Source organism: Perognathus longimembris, chromosome 25 (genome assembly GCF_023159225.1).
Source record: "Perognathus longimembris pacificus isolate PPM17 chromosome 25, ASM2315922v1, whole genome shotgun sequence".
Taxonomy (NCBI): Eukaryota; Metazoa; Chordata; class Mammalia; order Rodentia; family Heteromyidae; genus Perognathus; species Perognathus longimembris.
Genome location: NC_063185.1, coordinates 23558949 through 23584996, shown reverse-complemented (window position 1 = coordinate 23584996; position 26048 = coordinate 23558949). Strand labels below are relative to the sequence as shown.

The following is a 26048-nucleotide window of genomic DNA, read 5'->3' as shown; positions in this document are numbered from 1 at the left end:
GGCGGCACGGAGGCCGATCCTCCCCGCGCAGGCTTCTTTGCATCTCCAGACTCTTAAAATATTCAGCATAGGTTCTGATCCACTGGGAAGAGCTAACGCCCGCCCGCCGCCTGGTTTGGGGGGCTCAGTCCATTCCCGGTGCCCGGCAGATGGAGGAGGACTTTCCCATTATCCTCTGCGGGACCTTTGGAGTTCGCATCCCCAGGGAAGGGCAGCGGCCCCTAGCTCGGAGGCAGGGCGTCTTGGGTGGGGGACCGGATGGAAGCCGGTGGCCGAGTCGGCCGCCGTGGCTCTTTCCGTGGCCTCTCCGATGCCTGCCCGGGGAACGGCCGGGCGTGTCCCGCGCCCGCAGCTGGCCTCCCTGTGCGGGCCAGGCCCGTGCTGGGAGTGCTTCCCAGGAGCCAGGGGCCGGCGGGAGACAGTGGAGGGGGAGAGCCACGCGAGCTAGGAAACGGGCCGGGGAGCAAGGGGAATACCTGGGCTGCGCTGTCCCGGGACAACGTCAACGGGTTTACGCTGCTGAACTGGAGGCTTCTCTGCAAAGCCCAAGGAATTCCCTGGAGTAGAGAGAGAGGGGCGGGCAGAGTGTGCCAGCCCTTGCCCCCATAAAGCCGGGGGTGGGGACGCGGGCGGCCAGAGAGGGGGAAATGAGAGAAGATTCTTGTCCTGATCCCGCGGGGCCCTAGGGTTCTTAGCCCTACTTTGCAGGGCCTTATCTCGGGGTCCCCTGGAGCCACGGAGAGCACGTGGGAGGTTCCCACAGCTGTCATTCTCCCAGCCTCAGGGGGAGGGAGGGACGCTGGAGACCCCCCCCCCCGCCTTCAGGAGTCCACAGGCCCCGTGGCCAAGGCCACGGCAATCCCAGATCCTGCAGCTACCCAAGTGGAAGTCCCGGGACTTGAACTTGCGTAAGACTACCATATTCAGCACATGGCATTCGACCAATGACCAGTGCAGGGAGGCATGGTGAGGGGCGCGCTGTGCCACGCCGGGCCGGCCCAGAGGTCGGGTGGGTGCACACACACACACGTGCGTGCACACACACACAGATGGTACACGCGCACACACAGAACAGGGAGCAGTCGCTGGCTCGGCTTGTTGGTGGCGCTGACTGTTGGGATGGAGGGGTCCCCCGTCCCCCGTCCCTCGGATAGGTAGGGAAGTAGCCGCAGAGGGGGTGGTTGCCCGGGCTTCTTCCACACGTGCCAATTGTGCCAGCGTGGGTGTGAACGAGGGGGTCACCCTCGCCGGCCTCGCGCGAAACGCTCTGCGTTGCCGCTCGCGGGGGCTGAGACAACACAAAGGCGTGTGAGCTCCTTGGAGAAAATCCACCGTGGGAGCGCCAGTTCCACCACGGGGCCGTGGCCCTGGGCCTTCCGCCCGCCTGAGCCCGTCGCCAAGGAGAGTCGGGGCGCCCCACACCGCCGGGGAGCGCGGCCCCGGCTCCACGCAGCCCGAGGACGTCCGGCTAATTCCACACCAGCCCCGGGGGGCAGGGGCCGCAGATGGGGGGGGGTCCCTCGGGCCCCTCGACCTCGTCTGTCTGAATGGCCAGGGTAGCATTTACACGCGCAAGTTCTCACACCTGCCAGTATTTGAACCCTGGGAGCGCAAGGCTCGCTTCGCCAGAGTCCCGAGGGCTGGCCTTCACGGAAGGAATCGGACATGTAGGGAACCCCGGGCCTGTGTTTCCCCGCGGCGGCCCTCGGCTGCGGCTGGGCCAGGCCTGTCCTCCGCAGACGGCCCCCGCTGCCCGCCGCCGGCTCTCCCTCCACACCCCGCTCCAAGCCGCTCGCGGGCACCGCCGGGGCCCTGCGCTTCACGGGGGCGGCCGAGTTTCCAACTCTTCCTCCAGCTTCTGCCCACCTCCTCTCCTCTAAGTCAACAACGATCTTGAATTCGGAGCCCCCGCCCCCCCCCACCTCGTGCAATTCCAGTTCCAGGGGAAAGGCTTGCCCCGGGGCAGAGGCCTGGCTTCCTGCCCCGCCCTCCCGGTCCCGTGCCAGCCTTCCGCCTTACACACTCCGAGCGTCTGCCTGGAGAGGCCTGAGCAACCACGCGACGAAATCAGACGGTAAGCATGCGGAGAGCTGCACAATAACAACGTAGGCAGCGCGAAGGGGTAAGGTGTGATCGACACGTGTTACTTGACGGAGTACGTCCCGCCGTCTATGGAGGGTTGAAGGACAGAGGGAGGAAGACAGGAGGGAGGAATCGAGTCTCCCCGAGTCGCCATCCTTACTGGCTTTAACCACGTTGCCTCCATCGGAGGAGGCGTGAACACTTACGAGGAACTGTGCACAGCTGCACAGTTTGATACCTGGCACAGTCACGCCGCCTCACAAGTGGATGCAGACCGTCCCTGCCGGGAGTTCGAGGCGGCCCCGCCCGCCTCCATGGTTCGACCTGGTTGGGAAGCCGTGAGCAGGGCGCGGCTGGAGCACGGGCCTAACGCGACGGCCGGCCAGAACTGGGAAGGGGGGCGCGGGTGCGGAATACAGCCACGCTTCCGCGGGGAAGAACCACAGACTCCCATCCGCCCGGCGGCCAGCCTTCTCCTCCTCCGCCCCGCGACCCCAGGGACCTGGGCACCTGTTGTGGCACCAGCACCCAGCGGGCACGCGATGAATGCTCCACGCGGTGCGCGGCTGCTCCCGAGAGGAACTAACTACGCAGGGAGGTGCAGGCCCAGCCGTGGAAGGGAGGGCGTGCGGACGGGGTCTCGGTCCCCTTCCTTTCCCTCTCTTCCCTTCCTGCTCTCCCCTCCTCCCACGGCTGCAAGCCGGGCGCCTGTCGCATCGCGCAACTTCCGTGCGGTGAAACCGGAGGAGGACAAGCCCACGAGGGGTAGGTAGCTCTGCGGGCCTTTTCTCGAACGTTGGGCCCTGACCTGTGCATGCTCCCGTGCGCCCGTCCTTCCTCCTGCCCACTCCCCCTCTCCCTCCACCCTTTTTCTCCCTTCCATTTTCCTTGTATCCACTGCAATTTCCAACTGTTCCTCCCACAGAGGCACTCGGGGGGCTCCACTCGGGGGGCTCTGGCAAAGGCGCGAAGCCACGACGCTGATGATGTTCAACCTATCAGCCACGGGAGACCGAGGGCCGCCTCCCGCGTCCCACCCCGAGGGAAGACGCGGCGACGGCAGCCCGGGGCGGGGGGGGGGGGGGGTGGGGGGACCCGAGGCGTCTCTGTTAGGCTGACGCACCTGTCACGGGCCCCCCCACTCGCGCCATGGGGCCTGGATCTGCAGGCCGACCTGCTTGGGGGTGCAGCTTGGCACCATTAAACGGGAATAAAAAGGAAAATCAGTTCATCGTCACAGTCTGGTGGCTCGCCGGGGCCCCGTGGATGCAGAGGGGAAAAGCTGGCTTCTCACGCCACTTCCGTGAGCTCCGATCTATCCGGGGGGATGACCGCCATCCACGGAACCTGGGCCGTATAGACAGACGGCCCCTGGCCGGCTGGTCAGGACGCCCTGTGAGAGGCAGAAGTCGCTGCCCTGAGTTTCTCGTCATTCGAGCGAGAATCGAGAGACTCCGCTTTGCCTGCCGGGAGCGTCCAACCGTCCATCACCCGATAACCTACACCCTCGAGGCGGTTATTTTAGACCCTTTCATGTCCCCCACCCCCTGGGGCGTTATTTCTAGACACGCACTCAGGGCTGTCTGGTGATCCCTTTTGAAGTTAAAACACAATTGGAGAAATAAAGAGAGGCGATTCCCACGTCTCGGGGCGCACCCCTCCCTGCGTAGCCGAGGGAAGCGGCCTTCCGGCCAACTTCCTTCCCCAAGGTCGCTGGGAGAATGTCACCGGGGATTTGCTGCGGCGGCCTGGGGGTGTGTGTGTGGCGGGGGGGGGGCTCTGGGTTCTTTCCATCCTCCCCTGCGCCCCCACTGGACGGGCTCTGTCTCTCAAGTGGCATCTCAGCCCTGGCTTTCACTGGGGTTTGAACCTCTGGGTACTGAACGGTTAGCGGGGGAGGAAGAGTCCGGGCCCGGGGGCTAAGCCCGCGGGGGGGGGGGGGGGTGGCGGTCCTCTCCCGTGGTCATCAGGAAACACAGGGACGCCCCACGGAACCCCGACTGGCCCTGGCTGACGAGGGAGGCCGCCCTCCCGGGTCGGCCGTGGTGGTGGGGAGGGGCTCGCCGCCGAGTCTGGGGACCGGGAGCCGCACTGCGCCCGGACAGCTCACGGACGGGCCTTCCGCCCTGTCTCGGGGTGTCTGAGAAGGCAGAGGGACCCCGGGAGGCCAGCGCTACCGCGGGGGCCTGGGGGAGGCCGGGGTGCAGGGGAGCTGTGGCCGGCAACGCGGAGGACGGCTCGCTCGGAAGAGCGTGGGGCCGGGCGCGGGGGGACCCGGCCTCACCCTGGAGACATGGGGGGCGCCGGCCGGGCGGGCACGAGGGGCCGGGCGGCACCGGAGGCCAAGCCCCGCCGCTCGGCACCCGCCCCCTTGCTGACATCGGGGGAGGGGGGCCGGCGCGGTTGATTTTTAATTTCTTTGTTTTAAATTGGCAGCAGGTTTCAATGACGGGATTGGACTTCAAGAAACCGGACGGGTTGCACACGCGAGCCAATGAAACACCCTTGGAAATTTCTAGAAACTCCTCCGTATCTGCAGAAGTCCACCCTATCTGCAGTCGGCCGTATCTCAAGTCCGCCGTATCCGCAGTCGGCCGTATCTGCCACCAGCCATATCTGCAGCCGGCTGAGGCTCCACGTCGTCCCCAGACCCCCCCCCCCCCATCCCGGCTCAGGAAAACACCGGCCCTCCCGGAGCTGCTCCCACGAGCTGGGGACGGTTCACGACCAAAGACTTGAGAACCGTGCTTCCTAAGGGGCGATGGATGCCCCGTGTTCGTCACCGCTCTGGGCGGAACGGCCCAGAGCTCGCGGGAGGAGGCGCGGTTAGCAGTGGACTCCGCCTTGACCACCCCCCACCCCCCACGCCCCCATCGCCCCCCGGCCAGGACCAGAGCCCTGCACCGCTGCACTCAGCGCTTGGTGGAGAGGAAACTTCATTCACGTCTCCAGGGAGGGCGGCTGCCAACCGCAGTGCCGGCCTTCTCGCGGGCTTTCCCAGAAAGCCGGGATCACAGGCGGAGGTCATGGCTGCCGCTGCCCTGTGCTCTCCAAAGGCCACAGAGGCAACGCCTTAAAGATCGCAAGAAGACCCGTGATTGTCTCCCCCCCCCCCCCCCCCCCCCCCGGCTAAGTTTCTTAACAACTCTTTTTCTTTATCAGCATACATTAATGGGACAATGGGTTTCATTGTGATCGCCCGCAGATGTGTACAGTGTGCCCTGCGTACGTTCATTCCCCTTCATTAGATTCCTCTAACCACCCTTCTTTATCTTATAAATTAGCACCCACTGAAAAGGAGCCATCCTAAAAAAAGCTCCAGAAATAGGCGAGGGCTGATCAGACCCGTCAGCCCACCCCGGCAGGCCGCCCGGGAGGAGGGGCCGTGGTTCCTTGCAGCCAGCAAGCCCAGCATTTCCAAGGAGCGCCACGCAGACACCCTTCCCCGCTGCTCTGCGAGTGGACCTAGCGGAAGCACCCAACGCAGGTTCTCCCCGGCCTCCGGGCTCCCCCAGCCCGTCCGAGGGCCGAGGGGGAGGGCGGAGGCCGCGAGGGCCCGGAAGCCTGACTTCACCACCAGGCTCCACGCGCTGGCGGCGGGGCCCTCGCGGGCGGGTGGGGGCCACGAGCAGACCCACGGAGGGGAACGGCGGCGCGGGGCGGCCCGGGGCGACGCCCGCCCTCCGGCCCGGGGAACGCGTTCCTGCGTCTCTGGCTTTGGGAGTCGTCTCTGGGCCTGCGGCTCGTCCTGCAGGGGCACCAGGGGGCTCCCCAGGGGTACGGGATCCACACCGGGGCGGAGCCATGAACACGAACCCCGCGCAACCCCCAGCCTCAGCAACACGCTCCCCGCCGCCGTGGCTCTGCCCCCCAACGGCACGTCCACCCTGTGCACCGCCCCGCAGAAGAGCGAGAGACTCGCGTGCACCGGGGCGCGCCCCCCCCCCCCCCCACGACCCCGCCTCAGAGAGCAAGGGACACGGCTGGTCATCTTCCCCCCAAGTGCCTATTCTTAAGAGCACTGCCAAACGATTCGGCAGAGTGCATTTGCACAGCAAGGGGGGCTACAGCGTGCGAGCCTCCCACCCCCCGAGAAAGAGACTCTGGGGTCTCGGCTGAGGTTTGGGGGCCAAGAGGCGTGTGTGGCACACGCCAGCCCGGAGCGCAGACGCCCTCCTCCCCCATCAAGCCGTGGTGCGCGGAGCCGCCCGGAGCCGCACACGGAGGGGCGAGGGGGAGACGGAGCGCCAGCGCGGCTCCCCGGGGCCTCCCCTGGTTCCCTTCTCGTAACATCTCGAAAGCCTTTGATGTCGAGTCTTTGTGCACTCGGGGAGATCTAAGCGTGGGGGACTCGGGAGGGGGCCTGGCTCTCTGGAAGAAGAGTTCCAGCGTCCGGGACTCTCCATTCACCATCTGTCCTTATTTCCACCGCGATTCCTGTAAGTCTGGGATCTTCCTTATCGTGTGTGTGTGTGTGTGTGTGTGTGTGTGTGTGTGTGTGAGACCAGGCTGTGTCCTGAGCGCTGGGCCTTCTCCTCTGGCACTCTACCCCTTGAGCTCCTTACTGGCTAATTGGAGATAAGAGCCTCTTGGATTTGTTCTGCCCTGGATGGCTTTGAACCGCCATCCTCAGATCTCAGTCTCCCGAGTAATTAGGATTACAGACGTGAGCCACTGGCGCCTGGATCTCACTTATCCTCACTTTCACTTCTCCTTGTGTTCTAAGAGTTTCAAGCCTTAACATTCTTTTTCCCCCCCAGTTCTTACATTTGGTGAAGTCTTTGTTTCTCATATCGAGGCGTGGAGCGCAAGAGACCACAGATTATGGCCGTCTCGTAAGACCACAGAACCGAGTTGGGGAAATCCGTGTCGACAGCGCAAAGTCTCCATCACTTGTCTGTGGTGTGTCGGCACACTGGTTGTATAAAGTGCAACACACGCAGAGTGCACGTTGTAGCTCGTTGGGTCGTGCAAGTCAGTGGCTGGATTAGTGGCAGACCCACGTCCTGTACGACAATTCGCATTGCTACTGCAGCATCCACGCCAGCTCACAGGCGTCTGCTGTGTGTGCGGCCAGCAGCCTCACCCCCGACTCCACTACATTGCTTTCTTTTTTTCCAGTCCTGGGGCTTGGACTCAGGGCCTGAGCACTGTCCCTGGCTTCTTTTTTGCTCAAGGCTAGCACTCTTGAGCCACAGCCCCCCTTCTGGCCATTTTCTGTATAAGTGGTGCTGAGGAATCGAACCCAGGGCTTCATGTCTACGAGGCGAGCACTCTACCACTAGGCCATATTCTCAGCCCTCTATTACGTTTCTTGTTGCACCGATTCACTGCTCTACACTAGACCGGAGAAGTCTGCAATGGTGGAACGGCCTGGCGACACATCCCAGAACAAGGTCCCGATGCTCAGCGGGGCCTCCATACACCCAGCATGCCGGCCTCGCGTGCGTCCCCACCCCTACCCAAGCCCCCACACCGACCTGAGGCGGAGCAGAGGGGGCCCGCCCCGGAGGGGGGCCCTGCCCAGCCACCGCACCCCGCGATACCACTACCTCACCCAAGAAGCAAAGTCCAGAACCACTTCCCTCACCGCGCCAGCTGCTGAGTGGGAAAGTCAGGGCGGAAGTGTGTGTCTGTCCTGTCCTTCAGTACCGGGGAGAGGGAGCAAGCACTTGCCATGACAGGGCTTGTCCCTTCCTATTATTATTATTATTATTATTATTATTGGTGGTGTTGTTATTATTATCATCAGTGCATTGTAACGTCTACCCCGTCAGTCTCCCTTCTGGGAGACGAGTGAACCTTTGCCTAGTGAACCTTGAACAGATCACTCCATCCTGACCGGAAGAGAATTCCCAGGCGCGGGGGACATTGCCGGTCAGCAGCCCCAGGCTCCTATGTCGGTCGGGGTCATGGTGGGAGGAGAGAAAGGCGTCTCCGCCAGACATCTGTCTATAATCTTTACCAGGGGAAGGCTGACAAACAACCCCCGGGGAGTCACTGTGACTTCCTGCAGAGCCGGTGGGGGCCGGGGAGGAGGAGGCGACTCCCTCCCGGCAGAGCCACCAAGCACAGAGGTGCAAGGACAATGGCAAAAAAGCTCCCGCAAGTGTCCGTAGCTCAGAAGGAAGGAGCGGGGACGGCCCACGCCGGTTAATTTGGATCCTCATTGTCCTCCCCGCTCGCTCCGGATTGTTCCGGGCCGCCCTCCCTCCCTCCTGGACGGCGACCCCGCCCGCGTCGGACGACAGTCACCGAATCAGCGCGTCAGGTCGCCCGCACGGCCGCTTTTACCTTGGGTACAGATTCATTTTCCTTATTAACACCGCGAGAACCCGTTCCTCTCCCCAACCAATTAAAGAGGAAGCACGGAGGGGCCCGGGGCGAGGGGAGGGAAGGAAAACTGTTCTGACTCAGGTCCACGCCGCCCCGCGGGGCACTGGGCACGGAGTCGCCGCCACCGGGAGGTCGGGACCGCGCGGGCAACGCACACGGGCGGGAAAGACCGAGGCGGGCGCCGCATGCCGCCCGGCGCGGAACGGCTCCTCAGGGGGGGCCGTCCGGGGTGTGTCCGTGGGGGGGGCAATAGCAACAAACACCCCTGTTAGGATCGCAGGTAAAGACCCCCCTCCTCCACGCGGGGCGCCTCCTCATCGGCTGCAGGCCGTGCTGATGGCCCCCAACGCCGTCGGTGAACCGCAGTCGACGCGGCTGCGAGGCAGACTGCTCCTGTGTGGCTCCGCACGGGCCAGGGCCCCTGAGGTCTAACTCACGGAGAGGGGGACTGGAGAACCACCGCTTGGTGGACCCCAATCGGCTGAGGAGTGAGCTACACCCAGCCACAGCAAGGACACGACCATCACTCCACCTTCTAGTTAAATACGCAGCCATACACAATACATTTGCAAGTATAAAATACCCCGGTTGCAAATTTCCAAAAGGCATTGGACCAGGTTTAGCGGCAACCTGGTGCTCATACTTGATTGAGTTTCAGAAATCTGCTCTTTGATCCGCCACTTTCCCCGTTTAGACCTTCCTTCCTTCCTTCCTTCCTTCCTTCCTTCCTTCCTTCCTTCCTTCCTTCCTTCCTTCCTTCCCTACAATAAATGTAATCCAGAAGCCTGGTGTGAACTGTTCACTTGACTCCTTGAATGACCCTGCGAATACGACCTCACGAAACCAAGCCACAGACAATCTGGGTGCCCCACAGTAAGCATGCCCCCCCCCCCCCGCCAAACTTTTCCATGGCATTGTTTATAGACTAGGTGCCATTTCATTCGTGTTGATTTTCTATTTGCAAGAGCTAGCATTTGAGTTTCTGCTCAGAAAGGACCAAAGGGCCTGCCTCTCCTCTGGCTGCACGTGTCCCCGAGGAAGAGGACTCATTCTGGACTTGTAAATGGTGGCATTTACTTTAAATGAAATGACAGGAGTGTCTGTTCAAATGAAAACACTAAAACTCTGCGAAGCGGCTCTGAGGGGGGCGCAGAGGTGGAAAAGTGTAAGAAGCAATTATGCACGTATAAACATCTCTCTAGCCTTCCAATAGCAAACCTCACCATCCAAGGGGTATTTGGTGCTCTCTCTCTCTCTCTCACTCTAATTTTAATTTTAGAAAACCTTAGAAAAAGAGAGCTAGGAGAAAAGTCACATACCCTACTAATAAAACCTCAGAGCCCCCATTTCTCTCAAGAATAGGCTTTGGCAATCACGAACTTCATAAATTATACAGCACACACCCTGAAGTCACGAGACCCCATCACTGTGAAGAAGGGACTTCTCCGAGTCCTCTTCATCTTGGAGCTTTATGACAAATAAAACTGCACTTTCTCGACACCCCTCGAAACTCACGGGTGTCAGCTCGCAGAGTGAAACTCAGCCACACACTGCAGGTACGGAGTCAACGATCGCCCTGCCCACTCATCTCGCCAAGGTCGACCTGACCAAAGCACACGGGTTCTCTCGCTGGCGGCATAGCCATCGTTTCCTACCAAGACCAAAGCCGTCATTGTCCCATCTCATTTTCAAAGACCCCAGAGATGTCTCCCTTCTTCCATTTTCTTTTCTCCTCTCCAGCTCTGGGACAGTGGAAGCCTTTGTAAAGTTGACTTTCCCGACGTCCTTCAAGCCATAGCTAATGCCACGGCATTGCCTTTCTCTCTCCGATCTCTCTCTCTCTCTCTCTCTCTCTCTTCCCCCCCCCCAGGGGACCGGACAGTCTCTCACTGAGAGCTCAGACGCTCTCTGTGCATCTACACCAGCCCAGATAACAAAGGGCTTTGCAGGCCCTCCAGCCTTGACTGCGGCTGCTCAGTGCCAGGACACTGCGAAGGCTGGCAAAACACCAGTGAATGAGTGAGTGATGCCCTCCTCTACCCATGGAAACTAGTGTTTACATTCCACAGAATTGCCACCTGTCAGGAAGTGCCTTTTGGTGGCTATCTAACCAGTGTTCAAAGAAATAGAAAAGCAGGCCGCAAGGTTGAAACCCTGGTTGGCCAACTCCTGCCTTAATCTATTAAGACAGGATGTAAGTAAGGGGAAAACCAGGCCTCATTTTGGCACACACGCCTTGCCCCTTACCTCCCCTGGGGAGGGGAGGGCCAAAGGAGGGGAGGCGACATGGTTTGAACTGAGGGGAAGTAGGCATCTCTGTTCCAAGGTTGTTGATCGCTAGGGAGGGCAGGAACAATAACTTTCTAACATCGAGAGACTTCGCTAAGGAGGGATCTACAATGCTCTTGGGCCTGTGCACCCACCACCCTTGGAAGTCTGTGAATTAAGCCTCAGCATTGGCAGGGGGCCGGAGATGAGAGCGGGTGGCGGGGTTGTGGGGGGTAGGGTGGGGGGAGAGCAGGACCTGGAGCGTCACTGAGAGTTCGGAAAACGATTCACTGCCAGCAGACTGTCCCAGAGGGTCCCAGTGCTCTTGCCGTGGCCTGGATCGGCATGCTGCTTCTCAGGTGCCCAATTGGATGGAAACGGAATGCAGAGTCTGCCCACTCGAGATTCTGCTGCGTCACCCAAATGAACAGCATGGGAAACCGAGTCTGATCTCCGCGGTCAGCCCTGAGCAGGTGCCTCTCCCTTCTGTCTCCAGCTACGGTTTGGGGGTTTGGGTGGGGGGGTGAGGGTCACTGGGACTGGAGATCATTTCTAGGGGCACAGTGTATTTTGTTTGGAAAGCAGGCAGCGTGGCCTGATTTGGAGCCCAGGACGCACTGAACCACGTGGCCCGAGCAGAAACTTGAGGAAAACGGTGCTCAGGCCGGCAACTCTGCAGTCCCAGCTCTTGGAGAGAGATGAGAAATCTCCAAGGATTTATTCTCACTCCTCTGCCAAAGGGACCTTTAGGAACATTCAAATCAGAATGCCACTACAGTGGCAAGAATCCTAAGCAAAACCAACAAAAAATTCAACACCATTGCTTCTAGATGTTGGAGACAAGAGTCTCACTGTGTAGCTGAAGCTGTCTGGGAAATGGCTGCTTTGTTCAGGCTAACCTGGATCTCACGATCCTCCTGCCTCCAGCTGGGATTACGGGCAGGCACCATAACAGCTGGCTTCAGAACTATTGCTTCTTACCAGAGACCGTGACTTAAAAAAACAACAAAAAACAACAAGAAAGAAATTCCTGGTCAAGAAGCTTATATAAAGAGGCAGTAAATGACCTAGGGCAGAGGAGAAGGCATGCGCTGGTGGTGTTGATAATGGCAGGGTCAGAAGCCAAGGAGGAGACGTCAGGAGAAGGCTCAGATCTATGAATCTGCTACTGGCAGGCAAGGATGGCTGGATCCCTCCAGTCAGCCGGGCATTTGACCAGGGCGGACTAGCAGAGCCCAGAGATAATAATGAGCAGGTGCTCTAAGCTGTAGCACTGACCGTTTCCCATGCGTGCTCATTTCTCCCACCCTGACGCCAGCAGTCTGGATGGGGTTTCTGATCTGGCTGGGTCTGTTTCTGCACCCTCCCCCGCCCCCGTCCCCCGCCAATCCGGCATCCTGGAAGGAAGGCCGAAGCCTCTTCCAGGAGGAGCCCAGCTTCCCCTCGGCCCCTGTCCTGGTGGAGATTTTAGAGAAGCAGCGGGAGGCGCGGGGAGCAAGCGTGTCCCGGCGGGAACAGCCCGTGGCAGTGCGCGCGGCCATCACTACCGATCTACGAGTTATGAAAATAAAGCAGTATGTGCCTGTTTCGGTGGCTGTCGTTTGCCTACCAATGGTGCAGTGTTCACCATTCCAGCCCTCTCGGCATTCACATTTGCCGTCTTTACACGTCCCGTGCTCAAGACAGCGAGGGTGGCACACGCGCTGGTCGCACGCCGCGCCCGTCCAGCCCTCTTCGCAACGGCACGCTCCCCCGATGCAGACGCCGTGCGTGCCGCAGTCTACCGAACACACTTCTGGAAGAAAAACAGGGGTTACAGCTCGACACACAGTGGCCGGACGCCCCGCCACCGAGGCCCCGGGCCCAGCCCCGGGCCCCACGGCTCGGCTCTGCCGAGGGCTCGCGCGCGGTGCGAGTGTTGAGCGTTTCTTCCCGGGGCTTGAACTCAGGGCCCGGGTGCTGTCTCTGAACGTCTTGATGCTCAAGGCTCTCTGCGGATGGAGCCGCAGCTCCACTTGGGGTTTCCCGGTGGTTCACCGGAGATGAGAGTCACGCGGGACTTCCCGGTGCGGGCTGGCTTCGGCTGAGAGCCTCGGCTCCCGGCCTCCTCTCTGCGGCCGGGGTTACAGGCCTGAACCAGCAGCTCAGGGCCGTCTTAAAAGTTTTCCGCGTAGAGCATTGTCCCTCGGACAATGGCTTCAGGGGCCAGCGGTTTGATGCCCGCTGGGTGGGCCGTGTGAACTAGACTCTGGGGGGGGGTGGGGCTCACGCCTCCCTGTTCACGCTTCTGCTGGGTGGCTTGGACGCGGGGAGAACAGTGACTAAGACCGTCCTGGAAGGCAGCTCCAGAGAACCTCCTGGAAAGAGCTCCGGGGGATGGTGACCCCCCTCGGCAGCCGGGACCCTTCCCCCCCGAGGGTCAGGACTGGCCGAGCCCGTGGGGGGCCCTGCTTCTTCACCCCCCTTCTTCTCCCTGCCTGCAGTGCCCCACGTCTCCTGTCACCTTGGGGGCGATGGCGACCGCCGTCATGACACTGCACTTACACGGCCTCTTTCTCAAAGGAGCTCAAAGCCTTTTGTGTCTGGGGAGGAGACAGACAGACAGAGAGACACGCCAGGCCGGCCTTCCAGACCTCTCACGCCGGGACGAGCACGAGGCAGACTTTCACCCTTTCAGCAGCCCACCGAGGAGGAGGCGTGGCCCGCCCGCCACACCCGGGAGGGCCCGTGACTCGCTGGGGGTCACGCCGCACCTCTGCCGCACAAGTGGGGTCTGGGCCCATCGCCCCCCGGCCCCCCGCACCCCCTGTGGGGCTGGGACGGGGTCCAGCACCAGGGGTGAGGTCGGACTCGAGCGGGCTGAGAAGATAGCCCCCAAATAGCCCGCTCTGTGCTTTCCCTCTTGCCTCCTTTCTCGCCCCTGTAGGCCAAAGCCTCCCATCGCTTCCTTCCTGATCACTCTGGCGGTGGACAGCAGCCCCCAACGCCCCCCCACCCCGGGAAGGGGGCGGCTGCGTGGGGTGCGGCGGTTTCTAAGGCCCCTTGGGACGTGAGACAGTGCCTCTCTAACTTCGGGGAAACGAAGCCGCGGACCCCACGGCTTCGTGACTTTCCCATCGCTGGAGTGGTGCGGATCGCAGCCAAGGCCTCACCCCACCCCCCCGCCCCCCCGGGGGGGGAGGGAGCCCCTTTTCTGCCTCATCCACCCTGCATTTGGTTCTGTGCATGGCCACCACGAGGGAGCGTCCATTAGCAAACCTCCAAGGCAAACACGAGCTCTTCTCCCCACAAGACACGGGGAACCCCACTGGGTGGGGGGGGGCTGGACGCGTTCCCGGGCTCCCAGGCCCTGTGGCTAAGGGGGGGGACGCCAGCTCCGACGCGGCCCCCCCCCGTGGGCTCCTCCCCCCCCCCCCCCCCCCGGGCCGGGACCGCGAGGCGGAACGTCCGGGCTTACCGACGGAGCAGTCGGGGCCCATCCAGTTGGGGTCGCAGCTGCAGAGCCCCGTGTCGGGCAGGTAGGTGCCGTGGCCGCTGCACTGGTCGGGGCACTGCACCCGCGCCAGCTCGCAGTTGAGGCCGCCCCAGCCGGGGCTGCACAGACACTCGCCGGCCAGGCACACGCCGTGGCTGGAGCAGCTGGGGTCCAGGCAGTCGACTGGAACAGAACAGAAAGGAGAACCGGTCGCTGAGGGGAAGGGGGCGGCGGGCCGGGGGGGGGGCGGGCCGGGGGGCCCCGCCGCCTTCCGACGGCCGGCCGTTCTCGGAGCGGCCCGGGAGACGGCTGGAACCGCAGACCTGCCTAGAGGGCCCGGAATCGACGCTCGGCAAAACGGGGTGCCCGGGCGGGGTCCGGGGCAGAGGGGCGGACGAACGGAGACCCGAGTCCGACGCCCACCCTGCAAAACGAAGACGCGCGAGGAGAGGGGCGGAGGCGGGCCGGGATGCCTCGCGTTCAGAGACGGCTTTGCGAGACGGTGACTCCTCGGGACGACTACTTAAAGACGAGGACGACGGAAAAGGAAGCGCGCAGGGCCGTTCGCAGATCGCCGCTCCAAACTCCAGAGCCGGAGGGGGAAGAACGAGCGCAGAGCGGGGCCGGGACGTCGGACGCGGAGATCCCACGCAGACGCCCGGGGGGGTTCGAACTCGAGGACTCTGTACCTGGGAGCCGTCCGGCCTCCACCGGCCCGTACCCGCAAGGCCCACGCGTGTGGCGTGACTCCCGGCGCACACGTGTGTGCGCCCCCTGCTCCGGGCAGAGAAAGAGGAGGAGCACGTGGGGGGGGGGCGGGGAGGCGGCCCCAGAGGCTCCTGGGAAGAGCCGGCACCGCCCCACGAGGGACTTGGAAGAAGAACCGAGGAGCGGACTTTCCTGCGTGGGGAGAAGGACGACGCGGCCTCGAGCACCGGGAGCGCAGCATGCCCGCCACCCGGCGCGGGGACGGACGCTGCTGTCGCTGGAGCAGCTCTGACCTCCCGGGCCGCTGTGTCTATTGAGGGGCGGTCACCTCCTGGCTCACGGTGCGGGTTGGCTGTCCTTCCCTCCCCCTCCCCCTCCCACCCCGCCGCCCCTTTCTCATTTACACACGCATGAGGACATTTACATAGAGGTAATACACCGTCTGTAAAGACGACATGATTATCTTCACAACAAACTACCCGGTCCCCAGTGCCATCAGGCTCGAGGAACTCGGATGTATGAGAGACCACGGGAACCTCACGAGGTTTCCTCAGGGTCGGGGGGGCGACAGCCGTCACCTCCAGTATTCCAAGGTGTCTCTTAAAGTCCCAGTTGGCTGCTCCCGGGAAGATATTGCTTATATCTATATCAGCTGCAAACTGAGGCGTGGGGGGAAAAAAACCCCAGGATTCCCCACCCCACCCCCAAAGGCAGAGTCCGACGATTATCCACTGGGGACGTTCCTGATGTCATCTAACCCAGCCACCATCACTGTAGACCGGAATCGGTTGTCCCGAGCAACAGCACCCTGGATGAAAGAAACCCTTTGAGGCTTTGAAATTGGCCCCCCTGGAGACATGCTATCCATGCCTGGATGCCGGTCCAAGTGGGAAGGGTTGAGCCTGTGAAAGACATTCAGAAGGGGCGGTGAGGGGCTTTCTGTGCTGCCCAGGAGAGGGGAGGGAATATTAGACGCTCAGGATGAAAGGGCTGGAAGAGAGAAGGCTAGACGGCTGGGAGCCTGTGCCATTAGCAAGACACAGTTTCATTTCTAATCCGGGCGGACTAGACAGAGAAAATGGCGCAGATCACTTCCTGCTCTTGGAAAGGATTCATATTTTTTTTTTGGGGGGGGGGAATCTCCAAACTATGAGTATCACGTCCATCGTCTTTTACTAAAGGAAATCCTGGAGTTCATTTTTTTTTTAAAGAAAAAAAGTCTGTCCCCATTTCTAATAAAATAAAACCCCAAAACTATCCACAAAATTATCTTGTGTGTTACTTTCTCAGAAATTGCTCTCAACCTATAATTAGCCATTTAAAATGCTTGGTGAAGTGCCAAGAGCTAGGAGCTTTCAAAAATGTATCATAGTAATCTTCTTTCCTTAAGAAGATGAAATAAAATAATGAAAAGTAATAGGAGAGAGAGAGAGAGAGAGAGAAGTAAGAAAGGAGAGAGAGGAGGAGGGGGAAAAGGGAAGATGGCGATATTGATGATGGGGGGAGAGGGAGAGAGAGAGAGAGATCTTTCACAAAAATTAGCATTCTCTTCTCCATCCCCTATTATGGAAGGAAGAAAGTAGAAGAAATGTCACGCTGGTCCACTCGGTCTCCCCCGGGAGACGTTCTCCGTCAGGGTCCTTGTCCAGCGCGGGTGCACAGGACATCTCACGGGGAGAGCAGCGCGGAGCGCCCCGAGGCCGAGAGCAGCCACCCTGTACCGCACCTCCCTCCAGAGGTGGAGGTCTCCTGACACGGCAGGAAGCACCTGCTGGGCCCCGATGGCCTGGAAAGACAGACGGACAGAGGGGGTGCGGGGGGGGGGGAGAGAGAGAGAGAGAGAGAGGCAGATGGACAGACAGAGAGGAGGTGCAGACAGACAGAAAGACAGACCAAGAGGCACCGAGAGGAGGTGCAGACAGACACAGAGAGAGGAGGTGCAGACAGACAGACAGACAGACAGAGCAAGAGGCACCGAGAGGAGGTGCAGGCAGCTGAGTCTCTTTGCTTGATCGGCACAGGACTTGGTTCCAAGATTATTTGTACTCAATTCTTCTCCTGGAACAGACTCCCATCTCCAGTGAATCACAGGGGAAGAAGCTAGAAGTGGCGCTGTGGCTCAAGTGGTAGAGACTGGACTCGAGCCAAAGAAGCTCAGGGACTGCGCCCAGGCCCCGAGTTCAAGCCCCACAATCGACCTCCGCCCCCCCCAAAAAAGATAGAATAAGCACACCAACCATATCCAGCTTTGAGGAAGGGGGAGATGTAAGACTTCTTGTCCCGCCACCCCCAACCCTGGTTAGCATTAGGAATTTCCGACCCAGAGGACTTTCAATAAAGCAGAAAGAAAGAGGGGGAGAAGACACAAGAGAGAGAAGGAAGAAGAAGAACCGGAGAAGAAGTGAGAGGGAGAAGAGGAGTAGAGAGAAAAGGGCAGCAAGACCATCAACGGCAGAGCAAGCAGGAGAGAAAGAGAGAGAGAGACAGAGACAGAGACAGAGAGAGACAGAGAGACAGAGACAGAGAGACAGAGACAGAGAGACAGAGAGACAGAGACAGAGACAGAGAGAGAGACAGAGAGACAGAGACAGAGAGATAGAGAGACAGAGAGACAGAGACAGAGAGACAGAGAGACAGAGACACAGAGACACAGAGAGACAGAGACAGACAGAGAGAGACAGAGACAGAGAGAGACAGAGAGAGACAGAGAGACAGAGACAGAGACAGAGACAGAGAGATAGAGAGACAGAGAGACAGAGACAGAGACAGAGAGATAGAGAGACAGAGAGACAGAGATAGAGAGACAGAGACAGAGACAGAGGGAGACAGAGAGAGGGAGAGAGAGACAGAGAGACAGAGACAGAGAGACAGAGAGAGACAGAGACAGAGAGAGACAGACAGAGAGAGACAGAGACAGAGAGAGACAGACAGAGAGAGACAGAGAGACAGAGACAGAGACAGGGAGATAGAGAGACAGAGAGAGAGACAGAGACAGAGAGACAGAGAGAGACAGAGACAGACAGAGAGAGACAGAGACAGAGAGAGACAGAGAGACAGAGACAGAGATAGAGAGACAGAGACAGAGATAGAGACAGAGGGAGAGAGAGAGAGAGGGAGAGAGAGACAGAGAGACAGAGACAGAGAGACAGAGAGACAGACAGACAGAGAGAGACAGAGGGAGACAGAGAGCTCGAGAGCGCCCAAGAAGCAGCGGGAAGGGCCTATGCCTGTGAAGCCGGGGACGCAGGCGGTGGTTTCCGGCGCCCTCCGCGGGCCGCCCCGTGCTCCGCTGAGGAGGGGCCGCAGCCGGGAGGGCCCGGGCTTTGTGGGCGAGTCGCGGGGGCGGCGCCCCCCCGTCCCCCGGCCCCCCCCCCCGGCCCCGCTCACCTTCCTCGCAGTGTTCGCCCTTGTAGCCCGTGGAGCACACGCAGCTGCCGTCCACGCAGGCGCCGTGGCCGCCGCAGGCGGGGTCGATGCACTGGTGCAGGGGCACGTCGCACTCGGCGCCCTTCCAGCCGCTGTAGCACTGGCACGTCCCCTTGGAGTACTGGCCGTTCCCGCTGCACAGCACGGGGCAGGCGGCTGCAAGGCCAGAGGCGGACACCGGGTCAGCCGGAGGGGCGGGGGGGGGCAACTCCTGACACGCCCCCCCCGCCGTGAGCCACGGCGACGCCCCCCCCGTCCCTGCGTGGATGAGGGGCCCCGGCCCGCCAGGGGACTCGCACAGAGCTCACCAGCAAGGCAGCCCCACTGGACACCCTCCCCCACTCCCGCCCCGGCCCTCCCGGTCCACCCCCCACCTCCTCTCCTCCTTCTCGGCCCTGGGAGCCGGGGGGGGGGTGAGCTCGCCCCCAGAACAGCGAGCTCCTGCCCTATCAGGCGGTAAGGGGCGCAGGCCCCGCGGATGGATGGGGAGATGGGGAGGACGGAGGAAGGCAAAGTCCTAGCAGCGGGAGCACTCCAGGGGGACGCGGTCCGCCGCGTCCCCGGTCCCCCCTGACAGAAGGGCTGCGGGCTGACACCGGTCCCCAACTCTGCCCCTCCTGGCGCTCCGAAACCAGACCCAGCAAGCACCGCGGCCACGTCACGCGAGACCAGACCACCTCCCCGGGCCGCTTTTGACCCGAGGGTCATCTCCTGATGGGGGCTCGCGGACGGGGTGGGGGGGCACAGTCTCGTCGCACCGCCGCTGGGCGCTACCCGGCCCCCCCGTGCTCCCCGAAGGCAGGGGAGGGGGCGCGTAGAAAGGAGAAGGAGCAAGTCATTCCTGTCCAGGTGAGTGGATAAAATAAAATCAGGATTTAGAAAAAAAAAAATTTGTAATGAAGCGCTCCCCCTCAACTTCTCAGGTGCTGGGGAGGAATGGAATTGTCTAGAAGGGGGGAAGATTGGGTTTGACTCAAAATCAGGTGCCTGGGAAATCAAATTTAATATGTGACCTACTTTAAATTACTCAGGGAAACAAAAAGGGAGAAGGAGGCAGCCGGGGCAGACAGCGGCCGGCCCGCCTTTGCGAGGGCCGCCACTCCTCCGCGAGCCTCCGCGGGCGTGGGAAGGACGGGCGTCCCAGGGAGGCCTTGGCGGGGGCCAAGGGGGGGGGGCGGGTGAATTAGAGGCGCACACCTCCCAGGGATTCATTTTTGTCCAGGGGCACACAGCTGCCGGCTGCGCTCTCTCCCCGACCCCCCACCCCCCCAGAGCGGCCTGGCCAGAACCACATCTGGAGTCTTTGATGGTCCCGCCCCCTTTGTGCCTGAGGCCCTCACTGGCCAGAACCACCTCTGGCGTCTTTGATGGTCCCGCCCCCTTCGTGCCTGAGGCCCTCATTGGCCAGAACCACCTCTGGAGTCTTTGATGGTCCCGCCCCCTCCGCGCCTGAGGTCCTCATTGGCCAGAACCACCTCTGGGGTCTTTGATGGCCCCGCCTCCTTCCCTCCAGGTCTACGGTCGCACAGAAACTGAATGCCAAGCCTTCTAACTTCCACTCAAAATCTGACCCCCGGTGTGCTCAACCCAGTCCATGGAAGCTTTAAGAAAAACAAGCAAACCGCCCCGCCGCTCACGACGGGCCAGCGAACAGGCCGGGTGGCAGGAAACACCACGATCCGGACTCACCTCCATGGCGTGGAGCTTGTTTTCCCCATCAGGCCGGGGGAAGCCCCCTCGGGGACTCCCCACGCGGGGCCCTAGGTGGGCGGGCAGCCGCAGGGCAGGCCCCCCCCCCCCCGCCCCCAGGAGAAGTCAGTCCCAGATCCCGGGAGCACTGCGGGCTTCCACACCCGGAGAAAACTCGGGTTGCTGGAGAGGCTCAGACACAAAGATAGACCCCCAAACGCCTGCAGCCCCACCACTCATTTGTGGCCTGGGCTCGCGGGAGAGGGGTGCCCGAAATTACCTGAGAGTCACGATTTAAAAAACCCCTCCGGGGAGCGCGTGCTACTGGAACCCGATACCCCAGGTCAGTTGTTAAGATTGCCGTCGGCGGGTGGGAAAGGCCCCACACGGCCTACCGTGTGCGCGCGGCCGAGCCGCCTCCTGGGTGCCGGAGGCCCCGAGGGGTGTGGAAGGAGGGCAGAAAGAAGAGCCCCCCCACCCCACCCGGTGGAACCCGCCGAGACGGCGCCCTGGGGACTCGGAGGCCGGCCAGGGCCGAGGCGTTCGGTTCTCCGCCCGGTGTCGTCCGTCCTCCGTTCTCTTTCAAGGCCAGGGTGCCCTACAAATCCAGCTGGAGCCCAGCCACTGGCGGACGGTCCGCGAGGGAGGCGGGGACGTTGGCCCCTTCTCCCGCTCCGACGTCAGAAGCCAAAACTCCCCTCGGAGTGACAGACCTGACTGGGGACGCACTGTGCAATTATTAACACAAACACAGAAATCCGAAGGCTCCTTTCTATTTTCCTGGGCAAGAGGTAGGTAAGAAAGACACCCAGGAAGGCGGGGACGGCGAGCGGGCGAGCGGGCAGCGGGGCGATGGCGTGCGCACCCCTGGGGGGCAGAGGGTACCCCAAGCGAACGTAGGAGGCCGGCAACGCCACGAAGAAGGATTTCCGGTGTGTCCTCCAGAATAAAAACCTACTATGAAGACACACCAGGACCTCTGGCTCACACGCACGCGCGCACGCACACGCGCACACGCACACGCAGAGACAGACGAGCGCACACGCAGGCAGGCACCCACCAGCAACATCGACGCTGCCAGTAAAAGCGCCATCTGCTGTCCAGCTGCGGGAAGAGGACAGGCCGCCATCAGCATGAGCTGCAGCTCCTGGCGTCAGGGGCTGGAGGTCATCTTGGGGGTGGGGGTGAGGGGGGGACCCCTGCGGGACCCCGGGCTCTGACGGTCGCCCTCGCTGGGACTGGAAGTGCAAGTCAGCGCCCAGGGAACGGACCCGGCCTCTTACGGACGGTGCGTCCGCCCGAGACGCCCCCAGCCGCCGCGCCTCGGGGGTTCCTCCCTGGGCTGTTTTCGTGCGTGCCGGGCGTGGGGCGGGCAGGAAGAGCGAGGGAGATGCACCGCGGAGAGGGGGAGCCGTCACGAAGGTGACACCCACGCCAGCCATTCTGACGGGCCCGGCCCGGCCCCTCGCCGCCCCAAGGGCTCGGACGTTAGAGCTGGTTTCAGGCAGGGGAGTATCCAGCAGGAACTCCCCCCCCTGCACCCCCAAACCTCACCTCGCACACGGAGGCGATCACAGGAGACACAGCCTCCTCATGTGGCCCAGACACCATTCCAGAAGGGATTTCCAGAAGGACAAAGAGCTCGTCGGGGTGTCAGGTTCTGACACTGGAGCCGCGTGGGGGAGGCGGACGCCGCGCCCACTGGAGCGGCAAAGTACGGACGCCTTAATTAATCCGGGGCGAGTTTAATTGCTTTAGTTAAGTGGGAATCGGGTTAAAAAATGATGCGGAACATGCTGGCGTGTGTTAAAAACATGACATGTGAACGGAGGGATCGATAAATTAAAAGCGCACAGATGTTTTAATTAAACCCAGGGAAGTTAACGAAGATCGCAAGAGACTTTTAAGCCTATGATTAATTCAATTCGTTTATGATACCTGCGGAGACCCGGCGACACCTCCGTTTCCAGAGTCAGGAAAGTTCCCACCCGATGGGCACCGAAGCCCTCCTCTCAGAACAGGTGCGCGTGCGCGTGCGTGCACACACGCGCGTGGCTGACCGCAGCACTCGTTACACAGAACGGGTGCGTAAGTTCTCCGGGAGACACGGCCGGCTTTCTGTGTGTGGGGCGCGGGTCTCGATCGCCACCGCGGGGGGTTTCCGTGGCCCTCGGAGCTCCGTCCCGGTGACTCTGCCGGCTGGAGCCGGGGCGGCGTGCGGGAGGCGCGGGGCCTTCGCACGCCCGTCTCCCTTTCCGTCCCCCCCCCCCCCCCCGCCGTGGCTTCGTCGGCCGGGTGCCTGGGAACCGCTCAGCCTCGGGAGGCTTCTCCCGCGTGGGATGAGCTCTGGACCCAGCCGGTCCGGGGAGACGGCAGAGCGTCCTGGGCCCGCTGGGCACGTCAGAAGGTGCCGCGTGGTGACCGCCGTTTTCTCCAGAACATTGAGCTCACTGGACCCACTGAGGAACGCCTGCCCCCCGCCCCGGACCCGGCCCCCCTTCGCCCAGGCGCGCACCCCGGGGGGGGCATCTTCATAGTAAGCATGTGAAGTAGGATTGCAGATAAAGGGCCAGGAAAGCCGGCCCGCCGGCGGCTAGGTGCGTATCTTCTCTTTCTTTCCTCTCTGTGTGCCCACCTCGGGGCTGGGTTCCGGGGCCTGGGCGCTGTCCCCTGAGTGTCGGTGCTCAAGGCTGGCGCTCTGCCACGCGAGCCACAGCTCCACGCGTGGCCTTTCGGAGGGTACCCGGGGATAAGAGTCTCATAGACTTTTCCCGCCGGGGCTGGCTTTGAACCGCAATCCTCAGATCTCGGCTTCCTGAGTAGCCAGGATGACAGCGTGTCTGAAGCTTCCCCCTCTTTCCCAGATGGGGAAATGGAGGGGTGGGGTGTCTGCCCTGGCCCAGGCCACGGGGGGGGGGCTCAGCAGCCCCCCGGGGGCCGGGCCTCGCCGGCTCAGGTACGGGCCGCGCGGCCGGTCCGGGGGCCGCCGGGTTGGTGGGTGAGCGGGACTTGGGGTGTTTCACCAAAAGGAACGCGGAGAGGCAGCCGAGGCCGGGCCCATCCGGTCAGAGCGCCCGCGCGGGGAGCACCGAGCCCCAAGGGACACGCGCGTCGCAACTATTACCCCCCCCCAACCCCTCTGTGCAATTCCAGCTGTGCCGATGAAGACTCCAGTGACAAAACGAAATAGAATGAAGGACAGACGCGGGGCCAAAGTGTGGCGCGGTGTGTCTGTCCTGATGGTCTATGCGTGTCCTTCTTGACATAGGCAATACGTGTGCGCGCGTGTGTGCGTGTGAGCGCGCCACACAGAGAGCGAGGGCTCTGCTCTCCATCCCCCGCCACCCCCGGGGCCATTCCAAGGTCACCTTGAAGGGCTCTCGGCGGCGAGGTGCGCAGCCCCCCTTCCCCCCCAATTCCCTGCTCCCCACAGTCATTTTCTTTCTCACACGGTTCTCCCCGAGGAACCCCCGGACCCCAGCCTTCCTCTGCGAAGCCGCGCCGATAAATTAATAATACGACGTAACACCCGCTCCGCCAGGACACACAGCGCTTCCCCGGGAAGGGTGTCGCCGGCCGGGGTGAACGGAGCTTCCGCCTCAGGGGCCGGGGGGGGGGCTCCTGGGGCCCGCCCAGCCCCCCAAGCTCGGGTCCGAGTGGAGAAGTCGAGGCAGTACCTTTAGCACAGTCTGCGCCGAGGAATCCTGGGAAGCAGTGGCAGAGGCCGGACACGCACTCGCCGTTCCCGTGGCAGTTCCGGGGGCAGTCCTGCACCGAATCTGAAAGAGGGAGAGGAGCTCGGGGTCGGGGAGGGGCCGGCGCGGGGCGGGGGGGTGGACGGGGGGACACCGGCCACGGCCGGGCCTGTGTCCACGCGGAGAAAGGAACCGAGGGCGGGCGCATGACGGGGTCAGCAGCCCCCCAAACCCGGCGGCGGGGAGAAGGCCAGGTGCTTGGCTGGAACCCCAAGAGACACAGGGGTCAGAGTGCACGGGCCCCGGAGCACGGGAACCCCGACACCAACTCCTACAGGCGGGGTGCGCCCCTGGGCCGCGCGTGACCTTGGGGCGACCTTCAACACCTCCAGGAGTGGGGAGGGCGGCGCCCTGTCCGGCGGTCTGCGGGCTGGCGGGACCCGTGGGACGCGGCGCACAGCCCGTGGACACGCGGTCTCCGACCCCGGGGCTGTGGTTGGTGACCCAGCGAGTCCTCGCGGCGCCCGGCCAGCCCTCTGCGGAGGGGCCCCCGCCCCCCGGGGCCCCGCGGAGCCCACACCTACCTAGGACCACCGTGTTGAAGGACACCATCTCCTTGTCCTTGCCGTCGTTGTAGAAGGCCAGGTGCCACAGGCCCACGTCCAGGTACTGCACGAACACGGCCTCGTTCTGCACCAGCGTCTGGATGCTGCGGCGCTCCCGGGGCGACTCCACCACGCTCCACTTCTCCTTCCCGTCCAGGCGCTCCATGAAGTCGTACTGGGGGGGAGAGGGGGGCGGCCGCGTGAGAGGGGGGCATGGGACCCCGGCCCCGGCCCCCGGCCCCCGGGCCAGCACCCCACCCAGCCCCCGACCCCGGCCCCCGGCCCCCGCCCAGCACCCCACCCAGCCCCCGACCCCGGCCCCCGGCCAGCACCCCACCCAGCCCCCGACCCCGGCCCCCGGCCAGCACCCCACCCAGCCCCCGACCCCGGCCCCCGGGCCAGCACCCCACCCAGCCCCCGACCCCGGCCCCCGGCCCCCGGGCCAGCACCCCACCCAGCCCCCAACCCCGGCCCCCGGCCCCCGCCCAGCACCCCACCCAGCCCCCGACCCCGGCCCCCGGCCAGCACCCCACCCAGCGGCAGACCCAGAGACGCCTCCGAGGAGGTCCGGCCACCCGCTGGCCGGCCGAACGCGTCCCCAAGGTGACAGCCATGCCAGGGCCACCGCTCCGAGCCCTGTAGCCACCTTAATCATTTCGCCACTCTCGGCCCCAGAGTCTCCATCCGCCGGTCTGAAATCCAGAAGCTTCCCCCCCCCCCCCCCCCGTGCTTGTCCTTCCGCTCTGCGCTGGGTGCCCTGGTTGGGGTTTATTTGAGGGGTGGGCTGGTTATCTCCAAACAGCGTTACATAAAACACAGCCCAGGCCAACGCTCACTCCTCCAGAATCCCCTACGTGGTTCACATTCAAAACGCACGTGCACCCCAGGAACTGGGGATACGGGCTTGCCGGTTCCCCCATAGGCCGCTGTGGGCCCAGACTCTCCTAGCGCCTGGCCCTGCCTCGGTTTCCCCATCTGCAAAGGTGAAATAACAGTACTCATATTTCAGGACCATTGCGAGGATTCATACAGTATGAAATACATCAGCCGCACAGAGCACACACAGAATACATCACCACCATCACCACCACAATCACCATCGCCACCACCACCACCATCACCACCACCACCACCACCATCATCGTCATCACCATCACCACCACCACCATCACCACCACCACCACAATCACCACCACCATCACTACCACCACAATCACCATCACCACCACCACCACCACCACCACCACCACCATCACCATCATCACCATCACCACCACCACCACCACCACCACCACCACCAGCATCCAATCACTGCTCACTGGTGTTCCAATGATTCAAAACACTCTATCCGGAGACACTATCTGTCTGTCTGTCTATCCTACCTCTATCTAACCTATCTGCTTGTGTATCTAGCTGCCTATTTCTCCTTCACCTATCGTGTGTGTCTATAGATCATGTGTGCACGTATCTATCATTTATATATCCACCTATCTAACTTTACCTGTCGACCTATCCCTATAATCTATCAATTAGATCTGTCTAGTCTTCTTTCCATCCCATGCTTGTCATCCATTTTATCTACAATCCATATATCACTCTATCTAGCCTACCTGACTACACTCTCGGTCCTTACCTAACATCTCTGCTCTATTACCTATCTTATCATCTACTTATTACCTTATGTAATCTACCTCTATTACCTACTGATCCCGTCAATCTGTCTGTCTGTCTATTTGTGGGGGGTGTTGGGCATCAGCCCAGAGC

General features: G+C 62.1%; 1 protein-coding gene across 1 annotated transcript in view; it reads right to left on the bottom strand.

Annotated features, from left to right (window-relative positions):
- Tenm2 (teneurin transmembrane protein 2) overlaps positions 1-26048 on the bottom strand; it is a 91626-nt gene that overhangs the window by 49816 nt on the left and 15762 nt on the right. The window contains 5 exon segments of the mRNA XM_048334154.1: positions 12296-12481; positions 14144-14344; positions 18257-18451; positions 23662-23763; positions 24264-24459. Of these exon segments, the coding sequence (XP_048190111.1) occupies positions 12296-12481; positions 14144-14344; positions 18257-18451; positions 23662-23763; positions 24264-24459 (880 nt within the window).